At 53.4% G+C, this 20,805-nt stretch overlaps 1 protein-coding gene across 7 annotated transcripts; it reads left to right on the forward strand.

Annotated features, from left to right (window-relative positions):
- Positions 1 to 490: 490 nt before the first annotated feature.
- On the forward strand, positions 491 to 20,583 carry MTA2 (metastasis associated 1 family member 2). 7 transcript variants are annotated; one of them, XM_083374712.1, is made up of 18 exons: positions 491 to 721; positions 6,564 to 6,631; positions 6,755 to 6,848; positions 9,643 to 9,760; positions 10,757 to 10,820; positions 11,685 to 11,802; positions 11,947 to 12,049; positions 12,129 to 12,228; positions 12,975 to 13,163; positions 13,298 to 13,372; positions 13,612 to 13,670; positions 14,851 to 14,948; positions 15,138 to 15,277; positions 16,438 to 16,666; positions 16,748 to 16,837; positions 17,700 to 17,818; positions 18,410 to 18,580; positions 19,626 to 20,583. In XM_083374712.1, exons 1-18 carry the CDS (start codon positions 694 to 696, stop codon positions 19,824 to 19,826), a joined length of 2,064 nt encoding a protein of 687 aa, XP_083230838.1. In that variant the 5' UTR covers positions 491 to 693; the 3' UTR covers positions 19,827 to 20,583. The 7 variants fall into 7 exon arrangements, with proteins under 7 accessions (XP_083230838.1, XP_083230839.1, XP_083230840.1 ...); XM_083374713.1 differs by having other exon boundaries at positions 18,432 to 18,580; XM_083374714.1 differs by having other exon boundaries at positions 16,438 to 16,582.
- Positions 20,584 to 20,805: the final 222 nt, after the last annotated feature.

Consider the following 20,805-nt stretch of genomic DNA (forward strand, 5'->3'; position numbering starts at 1 on the left):
ACGCATCTCACATATTGCACGTACGCAATGTGCTCGTCAGTGCGTTGATTGCGCACTTCCCACTTGACAGTTGTGACCATTAAAATATTAAAAAATTCTGCGTCTGCTTGTTCGCTTTTAATAAAGGTTTGTGTGTTGGACGAAGGGGGCGGGCCTTGCGGGTAGGAAAGAGTTAACTTCTAATTCCGGAAAAGGCCGAAGTTGGCCGAAAGTACTCGATTCTCCTCTTCTCCCCCCGAAGGTGGGCGGAAAGACCCGAAGGAGCCCGCTCTTCCTCCGAAGGCCCGCTGAGGCCCCGCCCACGCCTCCTTACGAGGTGAGCCGAAGCCCTCCGGAAGAAAGAGCCCGAGTCTCCTTCGTCCCTTTCCGGCAACACTCGGGAGGAATCTCCGCCCCTCTCGCTATCCCAGACTGTGAGGGGACAAAAAAAAACAAAAAAACCACCTTCCTTTTCCGGAAAAGCCCGAGCCGCTTCCGCCGCCGGCCTGCCCTTCTCACGAAGCCCGACCGGAAATGCCCGAGCGCTTCCGGAGATTGCCGAAGGGCGCGCGGCGGGGCCGGCCCAGGCTGCGTGAGGGGGAGCGACGGAGCGGCGGCGGCTGAGGCGGCTGAGGCGGCGGGAGGCGATGAAGAGCAGCCGGGCCCGGAGTTGCTGAGGCGGCCGAGGCGGCCGGGAGGAGGTCGCGGGGCGCCATGGCGGCCAATATGTACCGGGTGGGCGGTAAGGAGGCGGCGGTTCTGCCCAGGGCTCGTTATTTGTCCCGGCGAGGGGGGGAGGGGCGGGGGGGCGCCCGAGGGCTTTATTTAAAGCACAAAAGGGGGGCTGGGGGGCCTGAGGGGGGGTGGTCCGGGTTTGGGGGGGCTCTTTTGGGGGGGAGGGAGGCCCCGACCAGGAAGTGGGGGCGCAGGTTTGGAAGGTGGGGGAGGGGTCAACCCCCCCCTTGGAGGGTGCGAGGGCTGGTTGGAAATTTGGAGGGGGGTCCCCAATTGTTTTGGGGGGGCAGAGTCCCCTTTGGGGGGCCTTTCCCCCCCTTTTTGTGTGGGGTTGCAAACTGTTAGGAGGTAATTCTGCCCCCCCCAAGAAAAAACTTGGTGCACCCCAAAAATGTTGCTGGACCTCTGGTTCCATCCTCCAGTCCTCTTGGAGGGGAGAGCCCATCGTCCCCGTCCAGGCCTGCTTCCTTCCAAGATGCCCTGGGCTTAAATTCCCATCGTCCCCAGCCTGAAGTCTCCATCCTCTTGGTTATAGGCTCGAACTCCCATCGTCCCCAGCCTGAAGTCTCCATCCTCTTGGTTATAGGCTCGAACTCCCATCGTCCCCAGCCTGAACTCTCCATCCTCTTGGTTATAGGCTCGAACTCCCATCGTCCCCAGCCTGAACTCTCCATTCTCTTGGTTATAGGCTCGAACTCCCATCGTCCCCAGCCTGAACTCTCCATCCTCTTGGTTATAGGCTCGAACTCCCATCGTCCCCAGCCTGAACTCTCCATCCTCTTGGTTATAGGCTCGAACTCCCATCGTCCCCAGCCTGAACTCTCCATCCTCTTGGTTATAGGCTCGAACTCCCATCGTCCCCAGCCTGAACTCTCCATCCTCTTGGTTATAGGCTCGAACTCCCATCGTCCCCAGACTGAACTCTCCATCCTCTTGGTTATAGGCTCGAACTCCCATCGTCCCCAGCCTGAACTCTCCATCCTCTTGGTTATAGGCTCGAACTCCCATCGTCCCCAGCCTGAACTCTCCATCCTCTTGGTTATAGGCTCGAACTCCCATCGTCTCCAGACTGAACTCTCCATCTTGGTTATAGGCTCGAACTCCCATCGTCCCCAGCCTGAACTCTCCATCCTCTGGCACTCTCCAGGTTATAGGCTAGAACTCCCATCATCCTCAGCCTGAACACCTTTTCGCACTCTCCAGGTTGTAGGCTAGAACTCCCATCATCCCCAGCCTGAACTCGCCGTCTCCTGGCACTCCAGATGTGCTAGCCTGGAACTCCCATCGTCCCCACCGGAGCTCTCTGCCCCCTGCCACTTTCCAGGTGCGCTGGGCAATAAACCCCATCATGCCCCAGCTCAGCTCTCCACCCCGTGGCACTTTCCAGATGTGCTAGACTAGAACACCCATCATCCACGGCCGAGTTCTCCCGACTCCTGGCCCATTCCAGATGTTCTGGGCAGGAACTCCCCTCGTCCCCAGCCAGACTCCCTTGCTCTCTCCAGATGTGCTGTGCTGAAGTCCTCGGGAGTGAGCGTCACATGGATATGAAAAGCAACTTGATTGAGAAAATGGAGCCATTTAGGAGGGCAAGGGGAAAAAAAAACAGAAAATAGTGTGTTTATGAATGGAGATAAAGAGAGGGGCGAAAGCCTCTTGCTGAGATTGGCGGAGAAGCTAAAAATAAAGGGGTATAATTAGCTTCCCCCCCATTTGGTTGAAGAATGGCCTGGGCATCACAGGGGTAACGACAAACTTTGTTTTATTTTTAAACTGCCTGGATTATTTTTATAAATAACTCAAGGTGGCAAAAAAAAACATCCAACGCAGCTTCCTTCTGTTTTCCGCACAAGGTGGGTTTGGGCTGAGAGGGGCTGGCCCAAAAGTCACCCAGCCGGCTTTCGTGCCAAAGAAGGGACTAGAACTCACCGGCGCCGGCTTTCGTGCCAAAAGCAAACTACAACTTACTTACCATCTCCTGGCCATGGGCCCAAAAGTCACCCGGCTGGCTTTCATGCCAAAGGCAGACTAGAACTCACCCCTCTCCTGGTGATTGGCTCAAAGGACACCCGGCTGTCTTCATGCCAAAGGCAGACTAGAACTCACCCCTCTCCTGGTGATTGGCTCAAAGGACACCCGGCTGTCTTCATGCCAAAGGCAAGACTAGAACTCACCCCTCTCCTGGTGATTGGCTCAAAGGACACCCGGCTGTCTTCATGCCAAAGGCAGACTAGAACTCACCCCTCTCCTGGTGATTGGCTCAAAGGACACCCGGCTGTCTTCATGCCAAAGGCAGACTAGAACTCACCCCTCTCCTGGTGATTGGCTCAAAGGACACCCGGCTGTCTTCATGCCAAAGGCAAGGCTAGAACTCACCCCTCTCCTGGTGATTGGCTCAAAGGACACCCGGCTGTCTTCATGCCAAAGGCAAGGCTAGAACTCACCCCTCTCCTGGTGATTGGCTCAAAGGACACCCGGCTGTCTTCATGCCAAAGGCAGACTAGAACTCACCAATTGGCCCAAAGCCACCCGGCTGGCTTTGATAGCTAAGGCGGGACTTATCCCTGTCTTTCAAGAGAGAAGGGGGGAATTGGGGGGACGTGAGATGGACGGACGAGCAAAAGAGCTGCGGTTTTGTTGAGGTACAGCGAGTGATTTGACTCTCCAGAGTGGGGAGAATAACGAAACCCATACAACAGGGCAGGGGGTCTCCACTTCAGAAACTCGAGTCAACATCCCTGCGTGGTCTGGCTGATCCTTCAGACTTAGCCAGCAGAGAGTGCTGAGAACCAGAAACAGTGCTAAAAGAATATACAGAGGAGCAATAGAGCTTCCACATACAGAAGCAGTATGTCTGAATTCCAAGCTGGCAGAAAAACAAAAAGCAGGGAAAACTCTCTTCGTTTTTTAGATCTTGCCATCCTTTCCGTCCAAAGCCGAACGAGGATTTTAAGTTGGACCCAGCCGAGCTGTTTTATCCCTTCTTCCTCTTTGGGTCAGGGCAGAATCCTTTTGCCTGCCGCCCCTCTCAGCCAGATCACTTCCTGCTCAGGCTGGACAGGTGAGATGGAGGCCAGCCTGGCGTCTCCCACCTCACCTGCAGAAAGCCCGGTGCTGAACCTTGGCATCGCCAGCTAAAAATATTGGGTGCCCCAAATGAAATGTTGGCTTTGGACCAAAAGCCATCTCCATTCAGAAAAGCTGAAGGCCGTCTCTTATCTAAGCTCAAAATCTCCAGCTCTGAAGATCATCCATTCCGGTATCTCTGGATGGATTCACCTGGGTGGTTAAATTCTCTATAATCCCCTTTGGATCCATCACTGGCTTTTCTTGGCTCTTTTTTTATTATGGACTGCATCAGAACCGGTCCAATGTCGATTCGCGGGGCCTTAGGTTTTTGGTAGCAATGGAAACAGACCCAGATGACCAAAGGAGAGGAAAGCTAAAATTTGGGCACAGCCGGGGGACAAGCAACCTAGAACTAAGGAGAAACTTCCTGACAGTTAGAACAATAAACCAGTGGAACAACCTGCCTCCAGAAGTTGTGAGTGCTCCAACACTGGAAGTTTTTAAGAAGAGACTGGACAGCCATTTGTCTGAAATGGTCTAGGCTTTCCTGCCTGAGCAGGGGGTTGGACTAGAATACCCTGAAGATCCAAACCAAAGGACACGTACATTGATGAGAAAACAGAATTATTATTATTATTATTATCAATAACATCCTTTGTCCCGCACAGTCAGCCAGAGGTTTAAACTGGTTTGGCCTTTTATCCACCTACGAGTCCTTCTCCAGGGCCTGGGGCAAGCGGAGATGTTTGATTATTGTTTTGTCTCCTGGCAAATCGTTCAGGTTTTTTGAGAGAAAAAAAAAACCCACGGTTGGACTGATTTTTCCCGGGCTTGCCATTTCACCACCTTCCGTCCTCAAAATGGCAGGAAACTTTGCTGCTAGTTCTCAACCCTCACGTTCAAAGGAGGAAGTGAAACTTGAAAAATAGAATGAGCTACCTGGATCCCAAGGCTGATGCAAGGCAGGATATGGTCAAACGGGACTTAATACCTCCCGTGACCCAGTCAATAGCGGTCTCTTGGCTTATGATGGCTCATTTAGTGACTGTTCAAAGTTACAACGGCAGTGAAAGAAAGTGACTGATGACTGTTTTTCACTTTTACAACCTTTGCTGCAGCAACCCCCCCCCCCCCACGGTCACGTCATCAAAATTCAAGACACTTGGCAACTGACTCACATTTATGACGGTCGCAGTGCCCCGTGATCTCCTTTTGCGACCTTCTGACAAGCAAAGTCAACGGGGGAAGCCAGATTCACTTAACAACCATGTTACTGACTTAACAGCTGCAGTGATTCACTGAACAACGGGCTGGAAAGGTCGTAGAACGGGGTACTTAACAAAGGTCTCCCTTAACTGCAGAAATTTTGGTCTGAATTGTGGCCGTAAAACAAGGAGACTCTGTATAATGTCGAACCTTTGTTCTAAAATTAGTGGAGCTTAGAGTCTTTGAACCTCAGCAACTTGAAGATTTGTGGACTTCAACTCCCAGAAGTCCTCATCCAGAAAAGGGAATTCTGGGTGTTGAAGTCCATACATTTTAAAGTGGAGAACTTTTTTTTACCCCTCTCTGGGAAATCCTGTTACAAACTCAGTTCTGCCGTGGATTCGCATTGGGATTTAAGGAAGTTCAGATTTTTTTTTTAATGTTTTACTGACGTGTTTAAAAAACAGCACGCTTGCTCATGCAACACACATTAAGCTGTGGCTTGTTGAACAAACCAGGGTTGGCTGGATTGTCCTCAAACGCGGTGCTGAAAATACCTTTTAAGTTGTCTCCCAGCGTAAAAGTTGGTAATAATAATAATTCTGCCCAAATATTTGGCTCTAGAGTTTAGGAATGTTTTGCTAAATTGCAGTCGGGCCAAAACACTTGGATTTATTATTTCAACAAAAACTATTCCCCACCCACCCACCACTGCCTTTTCCATTTTTTTTCTTGATTAAGCCACCGAATCAAAATTGTAAGGGGAGGCTAGGAGTGAATTTGCACATTTAAAAAAAAAAACACACACACACCAGGAAGTCATTTTTGCAACTGTTAGCCATTCAGGATGTGTTTCATTGCTAGAGCTAAGTGTGGATCCATTTTGCCCTCAAAATTGTTTCTCCCCCCCCCCCAACCTGGATAGAGAAGGCTGGGTTGGAGGTCAAAGTCCAAAATCAAAATCCACCCACAAGCTAAAAATCGGTCCAACTGCCTGAGTTACCCTACACAGAATAACAAGAGTTGGAAGGGACCTTGGAGGTCATCTAGTCCAACCCCCTGCTCAGGCAGGAAACCCTAGACCACTTCAGACAAAATGAAAAACTTCCAGCGTTGGAGCATTCACAGCATCTGGAGGCAGGTAGTTCCCCTGGTTAATTATTCTAACTGTGAAGAAGTTTCTCCTTAGTTCTAGGTTGCTTCTCTCCTTGACTAGTTTCCATCCGTTGCTTCTTATCCTACCTTCAGGTCCTTAGGAGAAGAGTCTCTCTCTCTCCTCTCTCTCTCTCTCTCTCTCTCTCACACACACACACACAACACACACACTTTTTTGTGGCAGCCCCTCAAATATTGGAAGACGGCTGTCATGTCCCCCCCCCCAGTCCTTTTTCTCCTCAGATGGCACCTACCCAGTTCCTGCAACCGTTCTCCCTATCCTTTAGCCTCCAGTCCACTAATCATCTCCTTTGCTTTTCTCCGTAAAACGTCATTCTCATCCCGAGGAAGTCGCTGGATTGTTATATTTCTTCTTTTTCCTTACTTGGTCCCTTCTGCTTTTTTCCTCCTCTTTCCAGATTACGTCTATTTTGAGAACTCCTCTAGCAATCCCTACCTCGTCCGTCGAATTGAGGAGCTCAACAAGGTAACGGGTCTGAGGGGGGGGGCGGCTTGTGCGAACTTGGGTGGGTGGAAGTTGCTTTTTTTTTCCCCCCTGGAGCTGTTTGCTCTGTTGCATTTGATCGACCAGCAGTCTATTCCCCTCCAGACGGCCAATGGCAACGTGGAGGCGAAGGTGGTCTGCCTCTTTCGACGGAGGGACATCTCCAGCAGCCTCAACAGCCTGGCTGACAGCAATGCTCGTGAGTGGATGGGGCTCCTGGCGGGCTGGACCTTCCTTCCTTCCTTCCTTCCTTCCTTCCTTCCTTCCTTCCTTCCTTCCTTCCTTCCCTCCCTCCTTCCTTCCTTCCTTCCCTCTTTCCTCCCTTCCTTTCTTCCCTCCTCCCTCCCTCCCTTCCCAATTTCCTCCTTCCTTTTTTCCTCCCATTCTCTTCTCCCTCCCTCCTTCTTTCCTTCCCTCTCTCCCTTCCCGGTTCCTTCTTTCCTCCCATTGTCCTCTCTCTCTCTCTCTCTCTCTCTCCCTCTCTTTCCTTCTTTCTTTCCTTCTTTCCTTCTCATCCACCTTCCCTCCCTCCCTCCAGGGATGGCTTTCGATGGCAAGGGATGCTTTGAGATGGGCAGAGTGGTCCGGCTTCCTTGGGGGGCCACCTGGCCCTGCGTTAGAGGCAGCTCAGCCAGGAAAAGAAATGGGGGGGGGGGAAAATGGCTAAAAAGCTGCCACACCCTCTGCTGGGCTCAGCCAGCCTCTCCCAAAGTTCTCACTGGGGATGAAAAGCTGTATTGTGTGTGTGTGTGTGTGCGCGTGCGTGGTGGCAGGTGGAATTCCAGAGGAGGAAGTGTCTGGGGTTTTTCCTGGTGTGTCCCAACGTGGTGTAAATTGGAGGGCTGAAGGCCTGTGGGGCGTCCCTTGGGGACGGAGGGTGCAAAGCCCTGAAGCAGGGGGAGAAAGGCAGGCAGGTGCAGGCGGCCCCAGCTGCTGAAGGGTTAACCCAAGAGGGTTTGCAGCTGTGGGCCTGGGGGAGGAGGAGGAGGAGGAGGAGGAGGAGGAAGGGGGATTTCTCTGGGGGCTCCCAGCCTCTCCAGCAGGGGCTGTGACCTTGACTTGGTGGGACCTGATTGGGCAAAGCATAGGAGGGCGCTGCCTATCCCTGCAGAGAGTTGCCTGAGCGTCCCTTCCCTCCCTCCCTTCCCCCAGAGGGGTGTGTAGGTGGGAAGGGGAGGGAACGCCCTTCCACTTCCTGTCCTCCCCACCTCTTTGGGACACTGCCAAGCTCTAAAAGCAGAAGGGTGGGAGGAGGAGGAGGAGGAAGAAGAAGAACAATGCTTGGGAGTGCTGTCAAAAGGCACAGGAGTGTTTTGTGTGTGTGTCTCTCTGTGTGTGTGTGTTTCTGGAAAGAGGAGCAGGGGAAAAAAAGGTGCAAAATTTGCAGGAGAGCAGAAAGAGCAAGAGGGATTGGCTTTCCTTCCCTCTCCCTCACCCCCCTTATCCATAGGCCTTGGGGGCAGAAAGGTTGCTGAGCTGAGAAAGTTGTGTTAGGAAGGCTTTGTGCCAAAGAGTAAAGGCATCTCAGCCATAGATTTCAGGACAGGCAAACAAGGAGATTATTTCTGTCTCTCTCTTCTCTCTGTTTCTCTCTCTCTCTCTCTCTCTCTCTCTCTCTCTCTCTCTCTCTCTCTCTCTCTCTCTCTCTCTCTCTCTCTCTCCCTCTCCCTCTCTCTCCTTCTCTCTCTTCTCTGTTTCTCTCTCTCTCTTCTCTGTTTCTCTCTGTTTCTCTCTCTCTCTTCTCTGTTTCTCTCTCTCTCTCTCTCTCTCTTCTCTGTTTCCTCTCTCTCTCTCTCTCCTCTGTTTCTCTCTCTCTCTCCTCTGTTTCTCTCTCTCTCTCTCTCTCTCTCTCCCTCTCTCTCTTCTCTGTTTCTCTCTCTCTCTTCTCTGTTTCTCTCTGTTTCTCTCTCTCTCTTCTCTGTTTCTCTCTCTCTCTCTCTCTCTCTTCTCTGTTTCTCTCTCTCTCTCTCTCCTCTGTTTCTCTCTCTCTCTCTCTCTTCTCTCTCTCTCTCTCTCTCTCTCTCTCTCTCTCTCTCTCCCTCTCTCTCTTCTCTGTTTCTCTCTCTCTCTTCTCTGTTTCTCTCTCTCTCTCTCTCTCTCTCTCTCTCTCCTCTCTGTTTCTCTCTGTGTGTCTCTGTCTCTCTCTCTCTCCTGGCTTACGTTGGCTTTTGTTCAAAGCAGATTAGGGAGCCCAGGGCGAAGCGAGGAGATGGTGTTTCAGTGTCCAAAGCAACAGGCCGCGGAGTCAGAAGTTTGTGTCTGGGTTGTCTGTGTTGTCATCTCTGCCTTTCTTTTGCTGAAGAGCAGCGTTTCTCAACCTTGGCAGTTTTAAGATGGGTGGACTTCAACTCCCAGAATGCCCCAGCCAGCCGTAGGAGAATTCTGGGAGTCGAAGTCCACCCCATCTTCAAGAATGGTGGCTGGGGGATTCTGGGAGTTGAAGCCCACACCCCCCATCTCAAAAGAATGCCAGCTGGGGGATTCTGGGAGTTGAAGTCCCCCACCTTAAAACATGCTGGCTGGGGGATTCTGGGAGTTGAAGTCCCCCATCTGAAAAGCAGGCTGGCTGGGGGATTCTGGGAGTTGATGCCCTTTCCTCTTAAAGCTGCCAAAATTGAGAAACGCGATGGGTTGTGCCGCTGGCTCAGAGTCAAGGCAGTGATTCCTGAGCTAAATCTCTCCCAAGGATCCCAAAAAATGTACAGTCTTTTCTCTTCCTGGTCCTCAGATGACGAGAGGAAACAAAAGCAAAGCCAAAAAAGGAGAAACACCATTAGAAAAAACACTTTGGGTGGAGAGGAGAGCTGATTTAAGCTGGGCTGTAAATATATGCGCCTTCTTTATGCTCTTTCTCATCGGTCGGGCCCCAGGCTGGTCCCTTGTGAAACGTCCCGTTTGAGTGTGGTGGAATTTCTACAAATGCTTCTCTTTCTTTCTTTCTTTCTCTCGTTTCTCGCCTCCCTAAAAAAAACCCCAACCAACCTAAACTCCAGGCGAATTCGAAGAAGAGTCGAAGCAGCCTTCCGTTTCGGAGCAACAACGGCACCAGCTGAAACATCGGGAGCTCTTTCTATCCCGTCAGTTCGAGTCTCTTCCCGCCACCCACATACGGTGAGGGATTCTCCAAATCACCCAACGCGCGTCGTTGCCCGTCGTAGCCGCGACAATAAATTTACTGCACGGGAAGAAGAGGGTGTAATTCTTAACGAGGTTATATGATCAGAGGGGAGGTCGGGAACGTAGGTGGTTCCCCAACTTAAGGCCACAGTTGAGCCCAAAGCTGATGCAGCTGAGGGCGAAGTTGATGAAGTGAATTTTGCCCCCTTTTGTGACCTTTCTCGCCACTGCAGGGGTTAAATTAGCGACCCAGTCGTTAAGTGGATCTGGCTTCCCCATTGGCTTTCTCAGAAGGTCGCGAAAGGGGATCACATGGCCATAATTAATATGAGCCAGATAATAATAATAATAGTAATAACAAAAAACAAAATAATAATACAACAACAATAACAACTTATTATATTTAACAAGAGGAGACCCTTAGAGATACATAGAATAACAGAGTTGGAAGGGACCTCAGGCAAGCAGTTAAATATTTGTTTATAACTAAATAACAAATTGGAAGGGACCGTGGAGGTCATTTAGTCCAACCCCCTGCTCAGGCAAGCAGTTAAATATTTATTTATAAATAAATAAGTTGGAAGGGACCTTGGAGGTCATCTAGTCCAACCCCCTGCTCAGGCAAGCAGTTAAATATTTATTTATAAATAAATAATAACAAGTTGGAAGGGACCTTGGAGGTCATCTAGTCCAACCCCCTTCTCAGGCAAGCAGTTAAAATATTTATTTATCAATAAATAATAACAAGTTGGAAGGGACCTTGGAGGTCATCTAGTCCAACCCTCCTACTCAGGCAAGCCGTTGCCAAGCGTCGAAATGTAAATCACAGGGATGCTGCCACGGGTTGTAAGTGTGAGAAACGGTCGTAGGTGTGAGCCAGGGTGCCAAGTTCCTCTCTTCAGTGCCGTCGCCCCCTTTGGACGGTCACTAAATGAACTCTCGTTCAAGCTGAGGACTCCTTGCCCTGACCCCAGTTCTGTTTGGTTGCAGGGGGAAGTGCAGCGTCACCCTGCTCAATGAAACGGATATCCTCAGCCAGTACTTGGATAAAGAGGTGAGACGCTGGGAGGGCCAGGCGGGCAGGGCCTGGGGAGCGGCCGGCCTGGAGAAGGGCCGACGGAAGGAAAAGGGGGCGTGAGAAATAGTTCGGGAAGAAGGAAAGGAACGGAGAGAGAGGGAGGGAGGGAGAGGGAGGGAGGGAGAGAGGGAGGGATAGAGAGAGAGAGAGAGAGAAAGAGAGAGAGAGAGAAAGAGAGAGAGAGAGAGACGTGCCCGATTCTCTTAATGGAATCTGATCATCGAGATAGAGCAGGTTCTGCGTTTCTGGGACCTACCTCACAGGGCTAAAAGATAAATAAACTTTATTGTCTTTTTTTTTAACCCGTGGGCACACTGGCACACCTTAAAATTGAAACTTAGTTGCTTGCCCTCAAGAGTGTACACACGTACCTAACACACATTTAAACGGTACTACGTGCAGCGGGTGCATAAACCTACACCCTTAAGATGTCAGTAACGTGTAAATATTAATCCCTGTCCACCTTGAATACAGACCCGAAGGAGGAAGCCTTAGAGGCAGGGAGGATGGGAAATGTTGAGGTTCTTCGGAGAACGCTGGGATCTGGGCTTCCATGACAGAGCACATCCGTGGAGAAGGAGAAAAAGGACGAGGGAGGGAGGAGAGGAGGAGAAAGGAAGGGAGGGAGGGAGAAGAGGAAGGAAAGAACAGGGAAGGGAGGGAGGGAGGAAGTGGGAGGGAAAGAAGGGAGGAGAGGGAAAGGGAGGGAAGGAAAGGGACGAAAAAGAGGAGAGAAAGGTAAGGGAGGCAGGCAAGTTGGCAAGAAGGAACGAGAGAAGAAGGGAAAAGGGCAAAAGAGCAGACAAGACATTTGCTGTCTTTCCCCCCCCCCCCCCCTAGGACTGTTTTTTCTACTCGCTGGTCTTTGACCCGGTTCAGAAGACTCTCTTAGCTGATCAGGGGGAGATCCGGGTGGGCTGCAAGTACCAGGCAGAGATCCCTGAGCGACTGGCGGAAGGTGAGCGAGGACGGCTCCGGGTTCCGATCTGGGGCGAGGGGAGCCCAGCTGGAGAAGGGCCAACCACGAATGCTGACCCTCCCCATTATTCTTCCTCCTCCTCCTCCTCCTCCTCCTCCTCCTCCTCCTCCTCCTCCTCCTCAGGGGAATCCGACAACCGGAACCAGCAGAAGATGGAGATGAAAGTGTGGGATCCGGACAACCCCTTGACCGACCGGCAGATCGACCAGTTCCTCGTGGTGGCTCGGTGAGGCCCGAGAGCGGCGGCGCTGGTCGGGGCCCGGTGGAGAGCAGGCGATGGCTAACCCTTGTCTCCTTTCTCTCAGGGCGGTGGGCACCTTTGCACGAGCCCTCGACTGCAGCAGCTCCATCCGTCAGCCCAGCCTTCACATGAGCGCGGCGGCTGCGTCTCGGGACATCACGCTGGTGAGGATGGGCCGTTGCTTTCTTTTCCTTCCTTCCTTCCTTGCATTCCCACCTCCTTCCTTCCTTCCTTCCTTCCTTCCTTCCTTCCTTCCTTCCTTCCATTCCCACCTCTCCTTCCTTCCTTCTTTCCTTCCTTCCTCCCACCCTCCCTTCAATCTTCCTTTCCTTCCTTCCTTCTCTCCTGGCTGCCTGCCTGCCTTCTCTCCCATCTATCTTCCTTCCCTCCCTCCTTCTCTCCCTCCCAAACTCCCTCCCTCCTTCCTTCCTTCCTTCCTTCCTTCCTTCCTTCCTTCCTTCCTTCCTTCCTTCCTTCCTTCCTTCCTTCCTTCCTTCCTTCCTTCTTTCCTCTTTTTCTTTCTCTTTTTCTTTGTCCTCCTCTCTCCCCCTCTCCCCTCTCTCTTTCTCTGTCTATCAGTCTCTCTTTTTTCCTCTTTCCTCTCTCCTTCCCCCTCCCCTCCTCTCTCTTAGTCCTTACTGCCTCCCTCCCTCCCTCCCATTCTTCCTCTCCTCTCCTTTCCCATTCTTTTTTCTTTCCTTCCTCGTCTCGTCTCCTCCCCTCTCTTTGATTTCAGCTTCTTCTCTTTTGCCACGGCTAAAACCTTTTTAATAAAAAGTACAGAAGTAAAAAAAAAGGCGAGGGATTCTGACGCCCCAGACCTCGCTCTGTGATTTCTCGGCCTGTGACCGCCAACCGCTCACTGCTTGCCTTTTCTATCCCGCCCCCTCCCCTCCCCCTCCGTCACCAGTTTCATGCGATGGACACCTTGCAGCGTAACGGCTACGACCTAGCCAAGGCGATGTCGACTTTGGTGCCCCAGGGCGGGCCCGTGCTGTGCCGGGACGAGATGGAGGAGTGGTCGGCCTCGGAGGCCATGTTGTTTGAGGAGGCCCTGGAGAAATACGGGAAAGACTTCAACGACATTCGGCAGGATTTTGTGAGTCCGATTCTGCCTCCGCAGCCCTGGTTACGTAGGACCAGCCCCCTCGTCCCTGGTCAGCGCTCGTTCCCCTCCCTTTCGTGGGGGAGGGCGTCCTTTTCAAGCCACCCCCCCCCCTCCCTCTCTTCCAGCTGCCCTGGAAGTCCTTGGCCAGCATCGTGCAGTTCTACTACATGTGGAAAACCACAGACAGATACATCCAGCAGGTGAGGGGTGTGTGTGTGTGCGTGCATGCGTGGTCTTCCTGCAGCTCCTTTGGAGAAGGGGCCGATTCCTTCCTTCCTGGAGGGGGGGGAGGAGGATGCATATTGCCCTGTTCACTGGCCTGAGTCCTTCGGGAGAAGGGCGGTATACAAATTAAATTATTAAATTAATTAAATTTTTCTGGAGAGCCCTTTTTTCCGGACGTTGCAACTCACCCTCTCCCCTTTCCTTTGCCGCGCAGAAAAGGTTGAAAGCGGCAGAAGCGGACAGCAAGTTGAAACAAGTATACATCCCAACCTAGTGAGTGTCCCCATCTCGGGGTTTTTTTGGTTGTTTTTTTTTTGAAGGGGGTCAGCATTGGGACAGAAGGATGCCCCAGCCAGCCCCTCCCCCCAAGACCCAGGAGAAAAGGAAGACACACAATGTGAGCAGGGGGGAGATCTACGTATCCAATGCCAACTCTTGTTTATTCCAGATGGGGGGATCAAATTCTTGCGCCCTGCTCCCCGTTTCCTACCAATGCTTAGGAGCACGTCTGTCGCTATCCGACAGCGGGGTGGACTCCCTGGGTCCCTTTCCCCCCCTTTTTTTTAATGATTGCAGCCAGATCTGGGATTAGTAGAACATATTTGTAATTCGGAGTTCAAATGAGGGGTCCTTGGTGCTCTCTTGAGTTCGGTGGGGGGTTTTTTGCAGATGTTTCATGACCCAAACTAGGTAACGTTATCAGTGCTAGAAAGAATGGGGATGGAGGAGGAGGAGGAGGAAGAGGACTGTGGGGTCCTCGGTGCTCTGTGAACTTGGCGGTTTTCTTGCAGACGTTTCATGACCCAACTAGGTAACAACATCAGTGCTAGAAGGGAGGAGGAGGAGGAAGAGGAGGACTGTGGTGCTCTCTGAGTTTGGTGGGGTTTTTTTGCAGATGTTTCATGACCCAAACTAAATAACATTATCAGTGCTAGAAAGAATGAGGAGGAGGAGGAGGAGGAATAATAATAATGATGATGATGATGTTGGGTCCTTGGCGCTCTCTGAGCTGGGTGGTTTCCTTGCAGACGTTTCAGGACCCAAACTAGGTAACGTTATCAGTGCTAGGAGGGAACGGGGATGGAGGAGGAAGAAGGAGGAATAATGTTGGGTCCTTGGCGCTCCCTGAGTTTAGTTGTTTTCTTGCAGACATTTCATGCTCCAAACTAGGTTTAACGTCATCAGTGCTGGAAGAAGAGGGGAAACGCAGGAGAAGGAGGAGGGTGGTTTCCTCGCAGACGTTTCGTTATCCAACTAGGGAACGTCATCAGTGCTAGTAGGGAGTGAGTTTCGTCCTCCTAGTCTTTCAGCACTGACCATGTCCCCCAGTCCGGTAACGAAACGTCTGCAAGGAAACCCACAGATCTGGGACCAACCAGGCTGTTGGCTCTGGGCCTGTGAAAGTAAAACGTTAGCCCCCCGTGCCCTTCTTGCTCTATCTCCCCTTCTCCAGTACAAAACCGAATCCGAACCAAATCATCTCCGTGGGCTCGAAGCCTGGAATGAACGGCACCGGCTTCCAGAAAGGGCTGACCTGCGAGAGTTGCCACAGTACGTTTCCACCCAGGAATCGGGGCTGCCTCTTCCTTCTGCTGGACGCGGGGCCCACGTCGTCTCTGCCCATCCGCCCCCGAGGAGACCGTTAGGGCTGAGCCCCTGCGGCCGGCGGGGTGGGGGTGGGATGTTGACAACGTCCTCATTTGGCCCCCCTCTCTCTCTCTTCCCTCCCCTCCCCCACAGCCACCCAGTCAGCCCAGTGGTACGCCTGGGGCCCTCCTAATATGCAGTGCCGCCTTTGCGCCTCTTGCTGGATCTACTGGAAGAAGTACGGGGGCCTAAAGACGCCGACGCAGCTGGAGGGAGCTGCCCGCAGCATCACAGTAAGACAGACGCACGCACACGCGCGCGCACACAGCCTTGTGGCTTTGGGTGAGAGGCTGGGGGCTGGCTCAGGACCTACATTTGCTTGGAGGCTGGTTGCCAATGAGGGCCGCAACAGGAATTATTCGTCTGCTTAATGGGGAAGGCATCTGTGTGTAATGTTCCCCACCGTTGTGGGCTCGTAACCCGATATCCAACATACTTTTCTTCACCCTCTTTCACCTATAACAGCAAACCTACGAGGTGGGTTGGATTGAGAGAGGGATGCAGCTGCCTCTCACGACTAAGGCGGGACTAGAACTCACCGTCTCCTGGGGATTGGCTCAAAGTCACCCAGCCGGCTTTCATGGCTAAGACGGGACTAGAACTCACCGCCTCCTGGTGTTTGGCTCAGAGTCACCCAGCCGGCTTCCATGGCTAAGGCGGGACTAGAACTCACCGCCTCCTGGGGATTGGCCCAAAGTCACCCACCTGGCTTTCATGCCTAAGGCGGGACTAGAACTCACCGCCTCCTGGGGACTGGCTCAAAGTCACCCAGCCGGCTTTCATGGCTAAGACGGGACTAGAACTCACCGCCTCCTGGTGTTTGGCTCAGAGTCACCCAGCCGGCTTCCATGGCTAAGGCGGGACTAGAACTCACCGCCTCCTGGGGATTGGCCCAAAGTCACCCACCTGGCTTTCATGCCTAAGGCGGGACTAGAACTCACCGCCTCCTGGGGACTGGCTCAAAGTCACCCAGCCGGCTTTCATGGCTAAGACGGGACTAGAACTCACCGCCTCCTGGTGTTTGGCTCAGAGTCACCCAGCCGGCTTCCATGGCTAAGGCGGGACTAGAACTCACCGCCTCCTGGGGATTGGCCCAAAGTCACCCACCTGGCTTTCATGCCTAAGGCGGGACTAGAACTCACCGCCTCCTGGGGACTGGCTCAAAGTCATCCAGCCGGCTTTCATGCCTAAGGCGGGACTAGAACTCACCGCCTCCTGGTGATTGGCCCGTGACGCAGTGTTTTGTGACTGAGGCGGGACTAGAACTCACTGCCTCCCAGCTTCTCGCACAGTGGCTTCGTCTCTAGACCAAGCTTTCCGTCCGAGCCCCCTTATGACGTCCCTCCCTCCTTCTCCTCCTCCTCCTCCTCCTCCTCCTCCTCCTCCTCCTCAGGAGCCCCACTCTCGAGGCCACACGTCTCGGCCGGAAGCCCAGAGCCTCTCGCCGTACACCACCAGCGCCAACCGGGCCAAGTTGCTGGCGAAAAACCGTCAGACCTTCCTCTTGCAGACCACCAAACTGACCCGCATCGCGCGACGTATGTGCCGGGATATCTTGCAGCCACGGCGGGCCGCCCGGCGCCCTTACGCGCCCATCAACGCCAATGCCATCAAGGCTGAGTGTAGGTGGGGCAGAGAGAGGGAGGGGCAGGCCGGACGAAGCGGGTGGCTCTCACGCAAGCCCTGGCTTCCTTCCCCTCCAGGCTCCATCCGGCTGCCCAAGGCGGCTAAGACGCCCCTGAAGATCCACCCTTTGGTCCGTCTGCCTCTGGCCGCTATCATCAAGGAGCTGGGTAAGGGGTCTCTGCCCAGGGCGGGGTCTCTCCTGGGGAGGGAATGCATCACACATCACGCATCAGTGAAATAAGATATTCCCCTCCACCCTCCCCACCCCACCCCCAATGCAGCCCCTCGGAAGGGAGGAGGAGGAGCCAGGTAGAGCCGGGAAGGAGGGAGGAAAATGGGTGGGTGGATGGGAGGGAGGGAGGAAAGGAAAGCAGGAACAAAAAGACAAGAAAGAGAGAAAGGGAGAGAAAGAAGAAGGAAGGAAGGAGAAAGAAACCAAGAAAGAGGGAAGGAAGGAAGGAAGGAAGGAAGGAAGGAAGGAAGGAAGGAAGGAAGGAAGGAAGGAAGGAAGGAGAAAGAAACCAAGAAAGAGGGAAGGAAGGAAGGAAGGAAGGAAGGAAGGAAGGAAGGAAGGAGAAAGAAACCAAGAAAGGGAAGGAAGGAAGGAAGGAAGGAAGGAAGGAAGGAAGGAAGGAAGGAAGGAAGGAAGGAAGGAGAAAGAAACCAAGAAAGAGGGAAGGAAGGAAGGAAGGAAGGAAGGAAGGAAGGAAGGAAGGAAGGAAGGAAGGAAGGAAGGAAAGAAGGCAAAGACAAATCTACAAAAAAAGCAAGGGAAAGAAACAGGAAGGAAGGAGAAAGCAAGAGAGGGAGGATGGGAAGAAAGGAAGAGGAAGGAAGGAAAGCAGGAACGAAAAGGCAAGAAAGAAAGGAGGGAAGGAGGGAGATGGGATGGATGGGAAGGAAGGAAGGATGGAAGATGGAAGGAAAGCAGGAAGAAAAGGAGAAAGCAAGAAAGAGTGAGAGAAAGAAAGAAGGAAGGAAGGAAAGAGAAGGGCACCTTCAGCACCACATTCTGATTTGTTTTCGCAGCCGCCCAGGCGCCCCTGAAACCCCGCACCCCTCGCGGCACCAAGACGCCCATTAACCGGAACCAGCTGACCCCAAACCGAGGCCTGGCGGGCATCGTGGGGAAACGGACTTTCGAGAACGTGAGTCGCTGAGCTGCAAGCGGCGGATGGGACAGGCCTGGAGAGGGTGGGAGGAGGAGGCGGGGTGGGGTGGGGGTCTTTTTATTATTACTATTATTATTAGGGGGAGGGGAAAGAAGAACATCCTGAGATTCGGAAAGCCAGCAAGGGTAGAAGTGCCCCCCCCACACACACACCCCTGCCCCCGATAAAAAAAAGCCTTCCCACCTCCTTGTAGTGGTCGCTGCAGCTTGGGAGTCCCGCAACCCATAATGCTCTGCCCTTTGGCAGGCGTTCTCTCCTCCGCCTGCGAGGGAAGCCAGCTCTGCATCCTCTCTTGTTTTTCTCCTGTCTCCGTCTCGCTCGCTCGCTCGGCGGGGCTTTCTACCACCCCCCCCCCGGAAGCGGGCACGACCCGCTTTGATTTATTCATTCATTGAAAAGGCTGACGCAACCAGCCGTCTTTCCACCCAATCTTGGCTTGTTCTCCCCCTCGTCCGGCGGGCAGAAGGCGGCGGATCCCAGGGAGGAGGGCGGCTAGGCGGGGCGGGGGGGACCCAGCAAGAGGTAGACACTGCTTTGGTGGGGGGGGGGTGTTCCTCTCGCTGATAGCTCTGTGTGCGACCGGGCGCAGGTGGCAGGGGGCGGGCTCCCCTTCTCGGCCAACGGGCGGTCGCTAACTTCCGGCATGAGGTCAAGCAGTCAGCCTGCCCTGAAACGTCAGAAGCTGAACCCCGCCGACGCCCCCAATCCTGTCGTTTTTGTGGCGACCAAGGACACCAGGTACGCAGGCCGGGGGGTTGGACTGGATGACCTCCCAGGTCCCTTGAGACTCTTATTCAAAGTGGCGCCCCGGGGCCCTGTGGAATGGTGTCTTGTGGGGAAGACATCCGGGAGAAGCCGTTGACTTAAAAGTCGGCGGGCAGGTCAAGGGGCGGCTGAGCCCTCCGAAAGAAAAGGGGGACCCTCCCTAGAGGCAAAAGTGGGGAGGGGAAGACTTGCCAAATTCTGCTCCCGGGATGGAGGAGGAGGAAGAGGAAGAGCCGCGGACGAGGCAACGGTCCGATAAGAGGAGGCTGAGCCCTCGGGAGGAAAAAGGCTGCGTGGGAAACATTTCAGGAGGGACGCCCCCCCTAGATTCTTCATCTATAAAGGTGTGGGGGGGACCCTGCGGGTTGATGGACATTCAGATCTGCAAGATTCAGTTACAAGAAAGATAAGAGCTTGTACTCCTGAGCGGACTACCTTGCAAGGCTGGCAGGGAGGTAAACGGTGGGCCGCTTCATCGACTCCCTCTCCGGCCCTGGGGGGGTGGGGTGGGGGGGTACGTGGCCCCTTCTGTTGGGTCCCCCTGGCTTTGACGCGGAGCCGGTGACAATGCCCTGGGTCAGAATGGTGGAAGCAGCTGGATTCTGGCCTGTGGTTCTGGAATGGCCAGTCTCCCTTTGGCAACCGTCAAGCGGTCTTTGCTCAAGCTTCTTTCTCCCCTTTTAAAAGGGGTGGACTTCAACTCCCAGAATTCCACCCCTCTTCAAGCAGGCCGGCTGGGGGGATCCTGGGAGTCGAAGCCCACCCCTCTTCAAGCAGGGGCCAAGGTTGAGCAACCGAGAGACTTGCTGGCTGGGAACATTTAAAATGTTTCCGAAGCCACCAGTGAATACGGAGACCACTGAGATATTTTTTAGAAAACTCTGTGTGTGTCTGTGTGTGTCTGTGTGTGTGTGTGTGTGTGTGTGTAGAAGCAAATGGTTCTCTCTCAGTCCAGGAGTTTGCCCCCCGCCCTGCCAGGCTGGGCACCCTAAAAACCCGCCGCTCTTTCGTTCCCCAGGGCCCTCCGCAAGGCGCTGACCCACCTGGAGATGCGTCGAGCTGCCCGCCGGCCAAACCTTCCGGTGAAGGTGAAGTCAGCCTTGCCGCTCAGGCCTCTGGGGGCCCCCCTGTTGCCTGTCCCCCCAGTCCACCCTGCCAGCACCAGCGAGCCCATCATCCTGGAAGACTGAGCGCCGAGCTCCTTTCTCAGCCCCTCTAGGAATCATCCGGTAGCCACCTCGCCCAGCACCAAAACGAACGCCCCGCCCCACCCCACCTCTCGATCCGCACCGGAGGCCCCCTTCGCAGCAAGCCGCTTCCGAGGGTCCCGTGGCCGGGCTGGGGACCTGACGTTGGGTCCTGGGTCTCCCGCCCTCTCTTTTTTTATATATAAATATATTTTTAATTTCCACATTTTACATTTGTACTCTCTTTCCCCCCCCCCTCCCCGCCCAGACTCCTCCGCTCCTCGCTGATCTGAATGCACAAAGTCCCCCCTCCCTCCCCCGTCCAGACGTGTGGGGTTTTTTTGCGTGTTTTTTTTTAGGGGCGCCCTCGTTTTTTCGCCTTCCTCGTTTCGGGATGGAGGCGACGCTAGGAGAGGTGTGGAATTAGGAGGATCAGAGGCGTCCCTTTTTTTTCAGAAACGGCCTCTTTTTTCCACCAGGATCACTCTTTCCCTTCTCTGTGTGGGTTTCCCCCCCCCCTTTCTCTGGTCCCCTAAAAATCTTTCCTCTCTTCCCCCCCCCCCCCAATTTGAGAACAGGGAACCTTTGCGATTCCTTGTTCATGCGTCCATCTTACGAATCCCCCTCCTCTCTTTCCCCTCTCCCCCCTCTGCCTTTGACGAATTCCTTTCTTTTGTACATGGTTTGGAGAGCAAAAAAAAAAGGGTTTTTTTAAAGTCAGCCTCTTAACTGGTTCTTATAAGCAGCGACCGTGGGAAATAATAATAATAATAAATGCCGTTTTCTTCACTTGTTTCTCTCGCTCATGGTTTTTGGAGAGGGAGAGAAGCAGGAAATGGGGCTGCGTCGTTGTTACTTGGAAAGGACCCTCAGTGGCAATAGGGGGGGGGCATTTTTCTTGCCTGATTTGATAAGGGGCACATTCCTTTATTTGCATCCGGGGGGGAAAAATGCAGAGGGGTGCTTCTTGCTTGGCTATCGTTGCTCAAAATTCGGTTAATCCAGTTTAAT

The sequence above is a fragment of the Vipera ursinii genome (assembly GCF_947247035.1).
Source record: "Vipera ursinii genome assembly, chromosome: 15".
NCBI classification, from domain to species: Eukaryota; Metazoa; Chordata; class Lepidosauria; order Squamata; family Viperidae; genus Vipera; species Vipera ursinii.